The sequence below is a fragment of the Cyrtonyx montezumae genome, unplaced genomic scaffold, assembly GCF_038088225.1.
Source record: "Cyrtonyx montezumae isolate F1298 unplaced genomic scaffold, pur_monq_1.0 scaffold_12, whole genome shotgun sequence".
Lineage (NCBI taxonomy): Eukaryota > Metazoa > Chordata > Aves > Galliformes > Odontophoridae > Cyrtonyx > Cyrtonyx montezumae.
Genome location: NW_027071848.1, coordinates 1,242,419 through 1,259,268, shown reverse-complemented (window position 1 = coordinate 1,259,268; position 16,850 = coordinate 1,242,419). Strand labels below are relative to the sequence as shown.

Genomic DNA, 16,850 nt, shown 5'->3' with positions numbered 1-16,850 from the left:
AACTTTATGAAGTTGTAGTTTCATACTTCTGATGTTACGTTACTTCTTCTCCGAAGAAAGAGATGTTATACTCTTCTTTTTTTCTGACATCTTTTAAGCATGGATGTATGGATTACGGCTGGTGGAGTACTTACATGTGCAGGAAGTCTTTCAAAGAGGTCACTGGTTACACTGGTTGACATGTGCTCCACTGCAACTTTACCTGATGCATCCAAAATAGGAGCTATCATGCCCAGCCTCTTCCTTGATGTGATTCCTTGTGGCAGGAGGGATCAGGTGAGCCATGGAGCGTGCAGTTAGCTCTTGCAGTTCACAACCTGACGTGGTAGTGCACACTGATGTTGCCAGCAGTCTGTGCTTCCTCCACCACGCTGAGAACCCTCCCTGGCAGAGGGAGGGACGTGGATGGGCACTCAGCCCTTGTAGCCAACAAGCTCTGAACGTGTATCAGCATCCCAAGTGGTAATCACTCAAACGCAAACCAATTAACCAACAGGAATCAGGTTGGCAGAAGGGGAGTTCTTGTTGTGGTAGAAAAAGAATTTCCTATATATATTATTATTTTCTATGAGATGGACACTTAACCTTACTTGCTAAAAGGAGGTGAGACGAGCAGATGCTGATGGCTTCAGAGACGTGCACCAAGGCTCCCTGAGGTTGTGTTCCTCTTTCCTTGTAGAAACAGCAAAATAAAATCTGAAGGTGATTAAAATTGAAATGCCTTTCACATGTGGCATGATTGCAATTGATTGCTGCAAGTTATCACTGAGGCTAGAGTGAAGATTTAAGTGCTAAGATGTACTGAATGGTAGTAAAAATATTGAAAAATAAAGCAAGAACATGAAGCTTCTTGCTTCTGAGTGAAACAAGCTTTGTCTAAAAGGAGTATCTAAAGGTGCCTGGGGGTAGGCAGTTTCAGCCATGGACTTTGGGGTTTCTTTGCCCACATTCTGAAGCAGCAGGTGGTGGTCATTGACCAACCAAGACCTGGGCTATGGGCTATGTGCATTTCATCGTTCTCTGTTCCAAGTGCTGCGTGTAAGCACAACTTCCACTGCCAAGGTTTGCTCTCCTCACTGTCTACCTGTGTAGGAAGGGAAGATTCAGGGTGAGCGTTAGACTGCAGCACCTTCCTTGGAAGGAAGATACACCTTTGTATCTCAAACTCCACATGTGAGTGATGGCAGTGCTAGAATTAAGCAGCTAGAAATCCAGTGTCCCTTCAGGCTCTTACCATCTTTCCTTCTAGCTTTGTAACTTCAGGTCTGCCTAAAAAATGGGAGATAATGCTGACCCCAAAGCTGGCAGTCCCTTGGGAAGCTGCAACAGCCCCAAACATATGAACTGCTCCTCCCAGTTAATTACATTATTGGGAGTAGATATTTTAATATTCTTTTCAGGTCAAAACTTGAATTTGCTTGTAGAGATTCTGACTTCAGAACTGCATGTTTCAAGGAACGAACCTTCTGCAAATTCTCACTTTGTCCTGGATTCAGATATTGGCTCACATACACAGTGTGCTTGTTCTGTGTGTCTAAATAATTGCCTTTACTTCAGACTGTAGCTTAAGAAAGTTGGTCAAACCCCGTAGCTGTTCTCTGTTTACTACTAACACTTTGTCAGGCAGTTGTCTCAGTTTTACTTCTTGACATTTCTATTCTCATTTGCTCTTTGGATTTCCTAAGAAATAATGGAGAAAAGTTGCTAGAAGCAGTGAACAAATTGCTAAAAAGCCTCAAATTCTGTCTTAATTGGATAAGACTCATAAAATGTTATGCTTGTGATTCAATATGCTGCAGAATGACTTCCATCCAGCTGTATGGCTGCCTTCCTTGTCCGCTGCCACCAACGTTGCACTTCTGGGAGTGTTTTACCCAAGTCTCTGACATGTGGTGCATCTTTTTCTGGATCTCCATATTGCTTTAAAACGTTAGAAATGTTCACTTGAACTGCTGATGAAGTCATGAGCTGACATTACCTTAGAGCAGAACAAATGTGCAGTTGCTCCCTGCCAGCTGATGGGGAAGCGTGCTCTGTGTGGCAGGATGAGCTGGCGTTGCTTTCTTGGTTTGCTTGTGCACATCCTTAAGCAGCTCTTGTGCTCACATAATGCTGCTGTTGGTAAAACACCAAATGCTTAGTCGCAGTCCTCCCTTTTTCTACATAAACCATCATGTGTGTTCATCATATATTCATGGCATGGTTATATTACGGTATTTCTTTAGGGTCCAGTAAACTGAATGTTTTATGTACTGGGACACCTGAGTTTGCCAGAAGTGGTGTCTGCAGTATTTGACAGTTACAGTGAAACTGCCAAGAAACATTACACTTGTTAGTATCGGAACAGAGTTACTGTGTAGTTGAAGGATGAGAGAGTGCAACAAGGCTTGAAAAAAGTCCCACACAGAAAAATGAAGTGCAGCAGTGAATCCAAGTGCAGCAGTGAATCCCAACCTATAGGCTCTTATGAAGTACATGTGAGGTCAACAATGACTAGAGAGAAGACTTGCTCTTCTAAATCATAGAATCACTGAGGTGGCAAAGACCTCTAAGGCCATGTAGTCCAATGGTCAGCCCATCCCCACTGTGCCCACTAACTGCATCCCTCAGTGCCACATCTTCACGGTTCTCGAACACCTCTGTGTTGAGCCCCAGAAAGGACAGGAATAGCCTTCTGGTACAACTCATCTGATACATGGAGAAAGAAACTAACTTAAAAATTCCAAACATTTTATATGTCATCCACTGGACACTGAGGAGTGGTAACCTAACCTGGTCCATGAAACTTGATGTAAAAAAAGTGGTTTTTATTCAGCCTGCTTTGCATTTCTTACCATTGCCACTTTATTCAAGTGAGGGGTTGTAGGGTGAATACCCTGAATGAATAGTACCCAGGCAATATAATGAAGGTGGACAGTATATTTTTGGACTGATTATCCAGGTGGTATAAAGATACCCAGTGAATTAGGAAGGGCTCACCTGGAACTCCACACAGGAGGGGTCTCTAACAAGAGATCCTTCCCCAGTGGTGGTCAGCCCTTCAATGGGGTCTGGGAGAGGTGGAGCCAGACTCCACCCCTTCTGGTCACACAGGTACATTGCCTTCACCTGTGCTCCTGAGGCTGATTCAGTGCTCACTTCAGGTGATCAATCAGTGGTTCAGGCCATGATTTAACAGTTCCTATACAGGGGTGTTCACAAAGGTGGGATTATAGTACAGCCAGCATCCCTCTGTTAATGATGAAGAGTAAAACTGACAGCAGACTGATGTTTCTAGTAGCTAAACATAGTAAAGATTTAAAAAACATTTAAATTTGTCCTTGTTTTCTTATAATGAACTAAAAAATGATTTGCATTTGACTTATTCTCTTATACGTTATTCTCTAACAGTATATACATAAGCTTATTACATTGGTAATGTGCATAAAGGGAACTCTGAAACAAAACCAGAGGCTTCTCAGCTACTGAATATGCTGCTTTGTGTTCACGTGTTTCATTCTGATTTTCTTCCCTGCACAGAGAATACTACAGTTCTGTTTTAATCTAACAGGGTATATGGTCTTATTCACAAAGTTAAATGCTGCTGTGCTTAGAGAATAGATTTTATCTAGCAGAAATTTCTGTGCACAGATAAACCTTGTGAACTAAGGCTACATTTGCAATGATAATTCTGTGTCTGAAGGGGAGTGTAAGAGTTCAGTTGACTGAGACTAATCCGCCCCGTAGCTGGTAACGCTTGTATCCCCAACACCTTACATGCTTTGGTTGCCAGATGCTCTCCAACAGAATGGATCTCCCTCTGTTTACTGAGCATGGCCCCTCTGTCCTGTGTCAGATGTCTGCTGTAGGATGAGCTGGCTCTCTGTAAGTGTCCTTCTGTCCGTGTGCTGTCTATGGGTTGTCCAGAACTGGTCCAGCACTCTGTGACATCTCCCTCCATGATTCACACCCACTTTTTTCCTTTGTCAGCTGGTTTCGAGGCCAGGAGAGAAGATGCTGCCCTTACATGGCTGCTTCCTAGTTCTTGTGCATGACGTTCTCTTTTTCCTTTCACCTTTATCATGGATCCTCTGTATTATAGAGGTATTGAGTGCCAAGGAGGGAAATGTGGAGACTTTTCTGCTCACAGCCTGGAAGTCTGAGTTACTATTCTTACAATGGAGACCAGGTGCCCTCAGCGGGGAAGATCCTCCCAGAGAGGTCTCTACCTGCATATTTTCACTAGCCAGAACAAAAGTTGCTTGTTTTGCCCTGTATTCGTGTTATTAGGCTGTGGTACCAGCAGCTTCAGAGAGTCAAGTGCTTGCCTGTGCGTGAATTAACTATCAGCTATTTAAAATCAAGATCACTTGAATTGCTCAAGTGCACAACGTGGTCATTGGAAGTGATTTCCCATTGAACAACAGCAGTTTGTTGCAGTTTCCCATTGCTTTCAGTACCTATGTTTCTATGCAGTTGGCTCGTGTGCACGTTGCTGCCACGGTCTCATTTTTCTTGTTCTCCCTGTGTCTGGTTTGTGGACTTGGGCCCATTTTTGATTCAGTACATTTTTAAGGCAGTGAGCTGGGCTTTTATTTGCTATCTTTCCTTTCCTGGGTAATTTCCAGTTTCTAAAATAAACGGTGTGCTATTTTTTCTTGTGTTTTCAAAGTCATTTTCCTTTCTTCTTTTTCTATCTCCATTTCATTTTCTTTGCCTAGTGCAGTGTGCTTTTCATCCTTAATTCTGTGCACTCTGGTAGTTTCAGCTCGTGGGTGAGCACTGAGTCCACTTCTGCTTCCAGAGTTACGTTGCTTCTGATGCATGTGATGTGTATGAAAAGGTGACTGATGGTACTGTGGGTATTAGGGAGCACAAGGGATTGATTGATAGGCAGGAGGGGAGGGTACAAAGGAAAACATGAGAGGGAAAGGTGCTCAGTCACAAATTGGTCAAATGGGTCATAAATTCTAGATAAGTAGAGCTGAATTTTAAGGTTATGGCCTGGTTGGCTGTGACAGGCTGGTGAAACAGCTTAGTGAAAGATTCTGGGAGGGGGAAAGGCTTCTCCATCTCTGTTCAGAGCACTGTCTCTGAGGGTCACGATTCATCTGTGAGTGACAGTGAGAGAGGTGTCCTGGGATCTGTGGGATGGGTGGGACTCAGCAGGGTGAAACCTGTCCCTTGCTGAATGGTGTCAGAATGGCACGTAGTCTGCACAGCCCAGGGAAGCAGAGAGTTTCCAATAGGTGTTTGTACAGAGAAGAGATAGAAAGGTCCTTGCTATGTGAATGAAACCATCTAGCTGCTGAGCATCCAGATTTCAAAGTGCTTTGCTAGGATAGCAGTGTCATTTAAATGTGAGCATGGTTTGTTTGTTGTTCATGCCTGCCAAAATCTTTCTAGGAACAGGATATAAAAAAACCTACTTGGTGACTTGTTCTTTCTGTTTGGATTTTCAGTTTAATTACAGCTTGTTTGATTGCTCTTTTGCTCTCAATAGGAAGATGGAATACGCTTTTCCCCCTTTCCTGCATCTCTTTTTTATGGGCACACAGCTTGGAGGTAGGATGGCAGTACTCATCAAGTGAATCAGCTGGAGAATAAGATACTTAGGTTGTCCTTTGGAACAGAAATGAGTGCTTTTTATCTTGGGAACTGATACAGGCATCAAATACATCTTTTTTTTTTTAATGCCAGGCTTGAATGAGCATATGAGTGGAGCCCCAGTGTTCTGCATGACTCCCATTATCATAGCCATTTTTCACATGCTCACTGTAGCTTCTTACCTGGCTCCTACTAGGTGTTTTCAGTTCTTCCTGTTACTTAGCATCATGTTCACACCAAGACTGTCGTTTTTCTCTATTGTCCAAGAAGTAATTAATAGCACATCCCAACCACAGGGATCTCATATGCTTCTTATAATAAGAGCTGTGGTGAGAATCAAGTGAGGTAGCTCCTAGGGAGGAATATTTATGTTGGCATGCTGTTGAAGATCCCACCCCCTTTCTTCTCCTCAGCATTTCACTTCCCATAAACTTGTAGAATCCTTAAGATTGGAGAATTCCACTGAGATCATCTAGTTCAACTGCCAACCCATCCCTGCCATGCCCACTAACTGTGTCCCGTGGTCCATGTCTGCATTCACCCTTTCCTTGAACACCTCCAGGTACGGTGACCCCACCACCTCCCTGGGCAGCCTGTGCCACTGCATCACTGCTCTTTCTGTGAAGAATTATTTCCTAATATCCAACCATTTAGTGAACCAACAGAAAACTTTGGTTGAAACTATCTAGAAGTCATGGTGCTCACTGCATCTAACTGCTCATGGGCCTTCAGATTTGTGCATGCAAAAAAGAAAATATTGAAGCTATTAGAAATGTGGTCACTTGTCTCTTGGGGCACACTGGTCCCACTCCTGCCAGCACTGGCAGTGGTGGAAACTGGAACACGATGGAAGCTGTCTGATATTTGCTTGCCATTAAAGTCCTAACGTAGGGTGCTAGAAGATAACGCGTATCAGTTTTGTATGGTTGGATATGGTGGGAGGTATTAATGATCCCACTGATTTCAACTGCCCACATGCTTAGCATGGTTTTATTTGACACTGAAGTCTGAGGTCACCATCGTCGTTTTATCCAAAATCAGACAAGGGAGAAAGACAAAAAAAGAGCCAACTGTCAGTGCAGATACTTGCCCTGTTTATCTTCAGATTCGCTTCTTCTTTCACATACCTCAGCAAGTTACCATAGTAAAAGGTTTTACTAGTATAACTAGGAGGACCTGTTTGTGTTTGCAAAGCATGCAAACTGCCAGCAGCTTTTGCATCCCAAAATGTTGCTTCTTACTCCCTTCCCCCTACTTCCCAAGTGCACGGGATTCCTTGAGCTTTTCCTTTCCTCCCTGAAGGAAGACAGAGGCACAGGCTTTGCAATTGAATTCAGTGCTTGGGGCTCCAAGTGCACCATTATTCCCGTCTTCCTCTCGCGTTGTAGATCTGCTCTAATATGAAGGTCTTTATTTGTGATCATCTTTCCTCCAGGCCCAGGGATATCATTTTGTGTTGTTTTTTTCTGTTTTCTTCCATTATTTTGCCTGGTTCCGTTCAAGGGTGTGTTCAGCTAGGAGTGGTTAATTTTGGCAGGGAAAATGACAGGAGGTCAGGTGAGGTATTGGTTGTATGGGAAGGTGTTAATGAGTAGCCACAGCCAGCTCTACACAGGTGCCTGAAGCTAAGGCTTTTCTAACCAGGTGACAGCTCTTCCAAGCATTCCTGCATCTTCTTTACCATTGCAGTTTTTTTGTCTTTTCCAATTTTATTAGCAATAACTGTTGGAGGGAAAATTCCTTGAAGTGCTGGGATGGGTGATATTCAAAGCATGTTTTCTGATGCCCGGGCAGGGACTTGCCCTCCAGGAAGGTGCAGAATTGCCTGAACCTCTCCAGGAGCCCAAAAATTCTATACCCACTGACTCATTCTTTCTGACTCATTCCTTCTTCCCATGATAAATCTATATTTTTGAATATCTAGCAGATGGCTGTGGCTTAATTTTACTAGTTATCCTAAAAGAGGCTTTTTTTCTTTTAAAATAGCACAGTCAGTTTTTCCTTTGCCTTGCACACGGAGTCCTGAAGTCTTCTCCACCACTGAAGTGTACTCTGTGAAGATGGGCCTCATGGTTTTAGAGAGCTGCTGTATTGCTTTCCAGAGAAACCAATGCTTCTTGAACATTTGGGAATATCATTCAGAGTTCGGTATATATTGTCACACTATTTTGGCAATAGCTTTACCAAAAGTGACTGTTGTTCAAGAAAGATTGCATGAATTTTTCCTTTCTTTATGTGAAAATTAAGCAAAGTGAATAAGTGATTACCCAGAAGTATTTGCATTTAATGTTAATTATTTTGAATCTGTTTCAAGTAGGATCAGAGAAGTATTGTAAAAATGATTCTTATCAACGCCTCTGTATGGGAACTGTTGAATCATGACTTGATCACCTGAGGTGAGCACTGAGTCAGCCATGCGAGGACAGGTGAAGGCAATTCACCTATGTGACCAGAAGGGGTGGAGCCTAGCTCTGCATCTCCTACCACCATCAGCCTTCCTACCACCTCCTCTCTCTATGAAGATTGTTGTAGTGCATTTTAAAAGAAAGAATGGGATGATAAATAAATGTAGAAAGGGTTCAAAATGCTGTGGAGTTTCTTTGTGAAAATATCTGTGTCAGTGCATCACCAGGATCCCAGAAATGCAAGACCTGAAATGCTAAAACCTTTGGAGAGGAGTGAGGTGTCAGTAGGTGTCGCCAGATCCCTGTGAGTGCTGCCCGAGGGGGAGTGTGCCAAATCACTTTCCAGGCTCTGAATTTTTAACATTCCCCATATCTTCTAAGGCTGACACTCTAGCAAAGACTCTTCAGTGACTGGGAATTTGATTATTCAGAACAAATCAGCCGTGCTTCTTTAAACCAGGATTCCAATCAGTATGTACCTATAAAAAAGGAGAACAGAAGCTTTGATCCAGTGAGGTTTTGAATATTCTGGCTGAGTTCCACGTTACACAAACAGAAGCTGAGGTTTAATTGTATGAGTTGCCTTTGATAGAATTGGTCATGTGTATGAAGTGCTTTGGGCTTAATTTTGTTGGTGCCAAGTGCTCAGCGTCCATTGGGGTTAAGACCTTTTGATCTTGTTCCTTTTTAGATATGTGGTGTTTCAAAGTTGTGAAATGCACCAATTTTGGGGAGAACCAAGGGGATGTGTGAAGTTGGTTCAGTATGCAGTGGTAATGGAAGCAGTAGAAATTGAGTGAAAGAGGCTTAGGTTGGCTGAAGTTAGTTGCCTGAGAATTGCATAGATGTAAAGGAGGTCTCCTTATGGCTACCAGGCTGACTCTTTCTGTATTTAATGGGAACTGTGGCTGTGTATTGACTTGCTGGCTGCAAAGCAGCAGCAGTGATCTTCTGAAATAAAGCAAGCATCTTAAACAAGCAAATGTTTTACCAACTCTTACTCACCTGAAAACAGAGGCATTTGAAAGACAAACATCAGTGAGGTGAAATCAAGTCAAATAGTGAAAGGATTCACAAGGAGACTCAAAACTTAAGTACCAATGTAAGAGTTCTTAGTTCAGCTTCTTAGGTGTGTGTGTGTAGCTGAATGAAGATGCTTTCAGAGGATAAAGGTGTATGCAAACAGTATCTAAATAAAAGGACTACAAATTTCATTTCTTGAAGTTATTCTCAGCAAACTGTGAGACAACTCACTCCATTGGGCGTGTGTAGTTGCAATCATTATTACCACTCACCTATTTTTTTCTAGTTAGAACAGCTTCCCACTGATAAGATGGATGTTCTGCAGATTTGCCACTTGGTGGTGCCAGATTGATTTACAAATCGTGGATGTGAGGCGAGGTGTCCAAGCTGTACTTGGGGAGTGTGCAGTAAGCTGTAATTCAGGTGGCAAACATGGATTTTTTTTGCACCCACACCCATGCAGCTGCACTTCTGGCCTCTGTCCCTCACTCTTCACATCTTGGGTCCCTCTTTCCATCCCTCCAGCACAAAAGAGATTATATAGATATCAAAGTTATATCCGTGAGGATAAAGTTTCTAGAACGTTTCTCCCGTAGCGTACACCCAGCCAAAAATAGTTGGGATTCAGTGATATTCCAGGCATGGCTCAGATACCTTCTGGATTTCTGGAGGCAGCTGCAGGTGTGCTGCTGGCAGTCAGGAGGTGTCTGTGGCTGTTTGACTGGCACTGTGCACTTCTTAGTCTAATGCTGCCAGGAATGCTGGGTATTTATCACTGAGGTGTAATTCCTAGATCGAGGAGGGGCACGGGAAGGGCAGTGATCACTGTAGATGTAAATCTAAACAAAAAACATCTATGCAATTAATGTCATCTTGCTGTTGTTTTCTTAGCTACAGAGCTGCTTTTAGCAGACTCAAAGTTACTATGTTTTCTTACAATTTCTGTTTTTCACAGCGTTATTAGTGTTTAGCATTGAAGTGTATTTGCACCAGGCTTCATAACTTCTTTTTTTTTTTTTTTCTCTCTCTCAATGCTGCAGTTCCAAAAGAATTGGTGGAGCTTCACTTGAAACTGATGAGAAAGATTGGGAAGTCTGTCACAGCAGACAGATGGGAAAAATATTTGATCAAGGTACAATATGCATGTTGTATTATTCTGCACTGCTGGAATATGCTTATGATGAGCTGTTGTGTCAGCAATCCCTGCTATGAATTACACTGAGCCTTGGGCTCTGCTGTGGCCAACACCAGTGTGCATGCCCATACTTTGGTTGCATAAGATCCCAGCTTAACTTTCAGGCTGCCTAGGCTTGTACAAAAATCTCTAAAAATGAACATTATCTCCTGCATGGATAAGAGTGTACACCTGCATACTTGCTAGAAACAAACTTCCTGAGCATCAAGACCTGAAGAAGGTCTTAGAAGCAGGCTTAGTAGCCTGCAAACAAACTAAATTGAGCAGATAACACGGTCACTGTTCATTTTAAAACTAGTTGGTTGGTGCTCATGCAGGACTAACCATACAGAACCGTGTGCTCGTATTAAATGTGAACATTGCAGTGATTGATATCAGCACGCTCACAGTGGCACAGCTAAGGTTAAAACGTAGTTATGCATCCATAAAAATAGAACATTCCATTGTTTTACCATATTCTGCATTCAGGACATCAGTTGTGGCTGTGCCTTTATTGGCACCTTGCTTGCAAATAGTTTTTGTTTAAAACAATTCACACTGCTTCGGAAAATGAAAACAGACAAATGCTCAGAACTTTGAGTTTGGCGTTTCACCTCCAGATGCCTTGTTCCACGTGCCAAAACATGGTCTTAAATCATCACAGGATCACAGAATGGTTTGGGATGGAAGGGACCTCTGAGATCATCTCGTTCCAGCCCTCCTGCCATGGGCCATGTTGCCAGCTGCTGGGTCAGGCTGTGCAGGACCCCATCCAGCCTGACCTCAGTATTGTCTGTACAGTCATGGTTGCATCTTACATAGAAATCCAGCATTGTGGTGGTAGCAGCAGAATGATGTTAGCAGATCCAGTCAGGATTTATCCCCCTCAGTGTGGTCTACCAAATTTACTGAGGTAGGGATATGCCTTGAGGTTTGTGTAGGCTGAAGATGATGCTGTGTATGAGACCCAGGAGTGTGTCTGGGGACAGCCTGCTGAAGGGCCTGAGGCTAAATCTGACCTCTTCACCAGCTGTAAAGCTGTTCTGAGCTAATAACATAATGTATGCACCTTCTATGTGTTTGTGTATTGCCAGTACTGTGGTTACAGCATTGTATTAAATCCATTAATATACCTAAAAGCCATTCCAGCAAGCTGTGGAAACCTAACCCTGATGAGAGGGCGTATAAATCCCACTGCAGCAGTTGTGTGGTAAGCAGAAAATGAGGATAAAACAAGTGTATGAGGGAATAGTCTGGAAGATCTTCCTTCAGTGAGGTGGGAGGTAAGGAAGGAAGTAGGTAAGGAAACCTTGCCCCCCCCCCACCCCTTTAAGACCAAGTAAGCAGTAATAACTTCTGCTTCATTTAACTTGGTACTTATTCTAGCCAGTGGCTGAAAGGAATCTTGAGAACAAAGGAATTTGTATATAACTAATTAGAGAGGTATGCTAATATTTGACCCCATTTGGAAAGGGTGTAATTAGTTTAGAAAAACAAGGAAGAGCACTGGGAAATGTCCCAAAAGCCAGGAAAAATTGAAAATGTGTGGAACCATTGAGGGTATTCCTGGGTGATATCTGCAGCATTGTTTGAGTAGGAAGTGGGCTTTGCAGTTGGGAGTCCTTTCCCTCCTCTCAGTTCTGCCTACACACTGTTCTTCTTGGAAGCCAATGGACGTAGGGCTCCAGGATGTAAAATTCTCCTGCACAAATAGCCTACGTGGTCGTGTATGAATGAAGTGAAGAAGGGGTTTGTCCTGCACGTTTTAGCAGCAGGGAGTGGGAGTTGAGGGCTTGGTAGTCCCACCCAGGCACACTCCTGTGCTGTTTGACACCTTGCTCTTGGTTTAAGTGCATGTGTGAAGTGCAGTTATAGGAAGTGTCAGATGCCTCTGGAGCTGCTTTGAAAACGTTGGAGAGATGTTTTGACATCTCTTTCACAGGGTGGGAAGCTACTCACTGCTCTTCAGTGTGCAGAGAGCAGCTGTTCCCGTGAGCAGCAGGCTTTTGTTTGGTGGGAAATGTCCTTTCTGTGAAGTCAGAGACCGATACTGAGGCAGAGCCTGTGTCAGTGGGATCTGCAGTTCAGGGCTGTGACAGTTCTTGTCAAGAGAAAGGGTGATCATCTGGTTTTTAATGGTCAAAGTGTAGTTGTTTCAGTCTGAACAGATGCTTTATCAGCTCTTACATCTCTTGAGTTGTTGCTTTGACAATCATACGCTTCTGAAGCACATGAAACTTCTCATTATTGCTTTCATACTTAATGAGCAAGCAATGATGGGTGACTGGCACCTGCCCTGAGCAGCAGTTTGATGCACAGTTTCCCAGAGTTCTTTGTGTTCCAGTATTGAAAAGGAAGGAGAAAGCAGAATGTGTGCCAGGGGAGAACCTGTGTTAGCCTCACAGCAGGAAAAAGTGCTCCTCTGCAGAATCCCTTGTTATCAGAGCACGTCTTCATCGTTCCTATAGGTCACAGAGTTGGGGTGTGATTTATGGCGTGGCTGAGCCAACCTATTTGCACACTGATGCTGACAAGCATGGTCCCAAGTTTCCCTTTCTTGGCACTCCTGAACCTTACCTGACCTCAGGGTGAGCCAGTTTAGGAAACAGAGCCAACAGAAAAGCAGCTCTCCATAATAAAACAAAGTAGTTTTTTGCTATTTTATATCTGACTTAAACTAGCTTACACTTGGGCCAGTGAAGAACCGGTGTCAGTACTAGAGGTGGTGTGGCTGTGGGGACAGAGGAGGGAGAGCACAACCTCTTTTGGCTGTAACCCACATCCAGTTCTACAGTACATCCAGTGGGGCAATTCAGTGTCATTTTTGCTTCTGTTTCTGGAGAAAGCTGCTTTCACATGTGATTTCCAAGTTGTTAAGTAGCTTAGTGATAACGTCATGTATTTGGTAGTTTGGTGACTGGGAGGCTACACGGTTCTGATTGAGTTTGCTCAGCAGAGCTTTGGTTCCTTGTGGCTTGGAGTGCAGGAGGGCTCTGATTTGGACCGGTGTGATTCAGCAGTAGCACTTCAAAATATTCTCAACTGGAGCTGTGGCTGTGCTGAACTCCTGCCCCCTCCTAATGGGTATTCCCACCAGAATAGGTTGGAGTTCTCACTGCTGCAGCTTTGGTTGAGAGCTTCTGCTGTTTTTTTGCTTGTGATGCTTCCCTTCCCGTGAGTTCTTTTAAGCACATTTGACTTCTTCATGGAGGAGAGAGAATTCTTTCTGCACTGCTGATAGCAGAGGTCCCTGTGATTCAGTCTTTGTCCTTTCTTGCTGCTTTTTTCATGTTCTGTGCTTCTTTCCTCTTGAAGGTGTTGAACTTATTTGCTTTTAGAAAGCTGAGGCTGGCTGTACTTAAAATATTTTTAAATATTTATCAACTCAGGGACTGAGCTGTTATGCCCAGTAATGCCACAACGCAGAGTGTAGGTCTCCTTTATGTGCAGTGCAGTTGTAGGACAGCAGAATCCCAAGAGAGAGCTCAGCAGCTGATGTGCTAAGTGCTGTAAAGATATGCTGAGATATCTACTCAAGAAGTTATTTTCTAAGTAGACAGCAATAAAAAGGTGTCAGATTTTGTGCAGCAAAGATGAGAATAACTTCACAATTCAGAGTTGTGCTTCCGAATGTAAGAGTTGTAGGGCAGCTGATACCAGCACTGTAGTGATATAATCTCCCATGGAGGTTTGCCAGTGCTCTCTGACCTATCCCAGTTTTATTTTTTGTTTTTGTTCAAGGCTTTTTGACTTACAGTCCTGACAGCATCACGTATAGTTTTAGTACAGTAAGGCACTATTAATATAAAAGTTTAAAGTTACTTTTATCCATTAACCCTGCTAATCTCAGTATTTTCTTTGTGACAGATATGCCAAGAATTCAACAGCACTTGGGCCTGGGAGATGGAAAAAAAAGGATACTTAGAAATGAGTGTCGAATGCAAACTGGGGATTCTGAAGGTATGCTTTGAACTGAGTTTCAAAATGTCTTTTTCCTTACTTGCTTGAATATCTTAGAGTTCTGACTTTCTCACTCACAGAAGCATCTTGCAGGTTTCACTTGGCTGACCCCTACGTGGATGTGTTAAATGTGGAGCTAGGCTTCGAACAGGAGTGCTGTTCTTTGTAGTGGGACAGGCCCAAACAGTGTCGTGCTTTACATGCATACTTTTCATACTCAACATGCATACTTTTCATACTCATGCTTGCATGTATTCTTTCTCTCTCTGTTTTTGTGTTTTAACGTTCTTTCCTCTCTCGTTTCTTTTCAGTATCTCTGTGAATGTCAATTTGATGACAATCTGAAGTTCAAAAACATAATCAATGAGGAGGATGCTGATGCCATGCGCCTTCAGCCTATTGGTCGAGACAAGGATGGACTGATGTACTGGTATCAGCTGGATCAAGAGCATAATGTCAGGATGTACATAGAAGAACAGGATGACCAGGATGGATCCACATGGAAATGCATTGTTAGGTATTCCTTTTTTTATTTTTTCCTCTCCCTTTTTTTTTTTCCTGTGTTTTGAAGGGTGGGATTCTTGTGGCTGTATGTGACCGGGGTTCAGAAATACATTTCACTCAGTCTCTATTTCTCACAGCAATGTGACAGTGGGATATTCTGCCTGCACTTGTGTGATTTAGTGAAAAAATAGGCCCAGACATGTCTCAGTGATTTGTGCATAATAGCTAATGAGTTCTATGCTCTATCAGACTATAAAGGATAAATGGAAAGGATACCAAGAGCAAACTTTATTGAGGACAGTGTCTCCATGTTGCCTCCTGACATGCTTACTTTACTCCCTTTGGAGATGAACTGTTGCCTCTTTAACTTTTGCCCATTTTAAGTTTTGTTCTTGTGAGGATTACATTGTAATTTGAACTTCGTGGAACTAAAAGCATTGCTGACCATCCAAACGGGTACAGAGCCCTTTCTGGAGCAGAATTCAGCTCATGGATAACTGAATTTGAGGTACATGATGGTGATACAGAGTGGCACGTGCACAACTCCATGCCCCTTGGTCCCTGTAGCTTCACAGTGGTCTAATAATATTTTATTGATATTTTAGCCTTAGATTTATGGATTTTTGTGATTCTGGTTACATCCTTTCTTAATGAAAAAATAATTAGTTCTACATAAATTTCTTTTCATATCTAGCCATTGTCTGTTTTTAGTTTACCTCCATGTAAACTTACCTTTCTTTTGGCTGATTAATCCCAAGACAATTTTAAACAGTGCACAGCAGCATCAACTCTGACTAAATTAATACATAGAGATGTAAGAGTTGATCTGAAGAAGTTAGAAAATAAAAAATATATATGATTAATTTCAGTAATTTGTTTAATTTGTATGTTTATGTAATTTTTAATTTAATTTGTATAGCTTGCTTACATATCCAGACCTTAGTAACCAGAGCACTCATACAGAATGTTGTAAACCACAGTCAGTGGGCCACAAAGTGATAAGGCTTACCACCAATGAAATTTAGACAGCTGTTGTGGGTGAATAAAGGAAATGCATCTAAACAAGGCAACCAATTGGTGAACAGCATTTGTCTTTTTTCCTGCACTCTGGACTCCAGGGATCAATGCCAAAAGCAGAGGAAATCAGACTTCCTCTGGGCAAGTTCTGACACTCACACTTACCTGGGAAACATGCAGTAATGCATGATGACATCTGAAATCCTTTTAAACCTGTGTACTTCTCGGTGTCAGCCTCGATGCACTTCCAGTCTTTTTTCTGTCAAACTCTTTGAATCTAATCGTTGTACACTGACTTTGAAAGGGAGGAGATGTGAGTTAGATATCTAGTTAGATATCCAGTGTAAGGAGTTAAAATGCACTGATGCTGAAGCACATAGAGATGCACAAGTAGCTGGAGCCCTCTAGACATCTTTGTTTCCTAAATACGTTAAGAAGTTGCTAAGATAAGCCAGTGAGAATTGGTCAGAGAATGATGAATAAAAGAATAATGCATAATAGCTTGCATCCAGACCATCAGGGCTTGAGCCTGGATAGATAAAGTCCTTCAAAACAAAGTGATTTTATTGTGGTATGGATAAGCTGGAAAATTTCTGAAAGCAAAATTGCAGCTGCTCTGGTCAGACTATGCTCATGTCTAAGGTTTTCAGGGCAGTGTTCATTTAAACAGATGGTGTTTGTTTATTTTTAATGAATCCCTCTGGGGTGAGTGAGTAAGTGGCTTATCAGACAATATGTTTTTCCTTCCGTCATCCAGAAACCGAAATGAGCTTGCTGAGACCCTTGAGCTCTTGAAAGCACAAATTGATCCTGCCCTGCTGAAAAACAACAATTCTCAGCAGGAGAATTCATCACGTGAAAGCCCAAGTATAGAAGACGAAGACACCAAAAAGGGTGAAGAAGCATCTGCACAAGGTTTTCTGCCTTTTCTCACATTTTAAATGTTGTGCTGTGGCTGTGTCAGAATTTTCAACTTGATTAAAAGTTACTGTTTTAGATTAGGACCCTTTCAAACAAAAAACATTTCTGTTTATAGTAAATCAAATGAATGCTGGTAAATATTACTGAACTTCTAGTGCATATTTAGATGCAGGAGCTATATTTATAAATAGAGGGGTATGTATAAATTGTTTTCCAGTTAATTTTATTTATGCTGTAAGTTTTGTATAGCATTGTAAAGA

The 16,850-nt window shown here is 42.4% G+C and overlaps 1 protein-coding gene across 1 annotated transcript in view; it reads left to right on the top strand.

The window, feature by feature from the left end:
- RSF1 (remodeling and spacing factor 1) overlaps positions 1 to 16,850 on the top strand; it is a 51,743-nt gene that overhangs the window by 10,006 nt on the left and 24,887 nt on the right. Inside the window, exons 2-5 of the mRNA XM_065729918.1 lie at positions 10,055 to 10,146; positions 14,056 to 14,148; positions 14,460 to 14,665; positions 16,427 to 16,584. Coding sequence (XP_065585990.1) covers positions 10,055 to 10,146; positions 14,056 to 14,148; positions 14,460 to 14,665; positions 16,427 to 16,584 — 549 coding nt within the window. The remainder of the gene's footprint in view (positions 1 to 10,054; positions 10,147 to 14,055; positions 14,149 to 14,459; positions 14,666 to 16,426; positions 16,585 to 16,850) is intronic.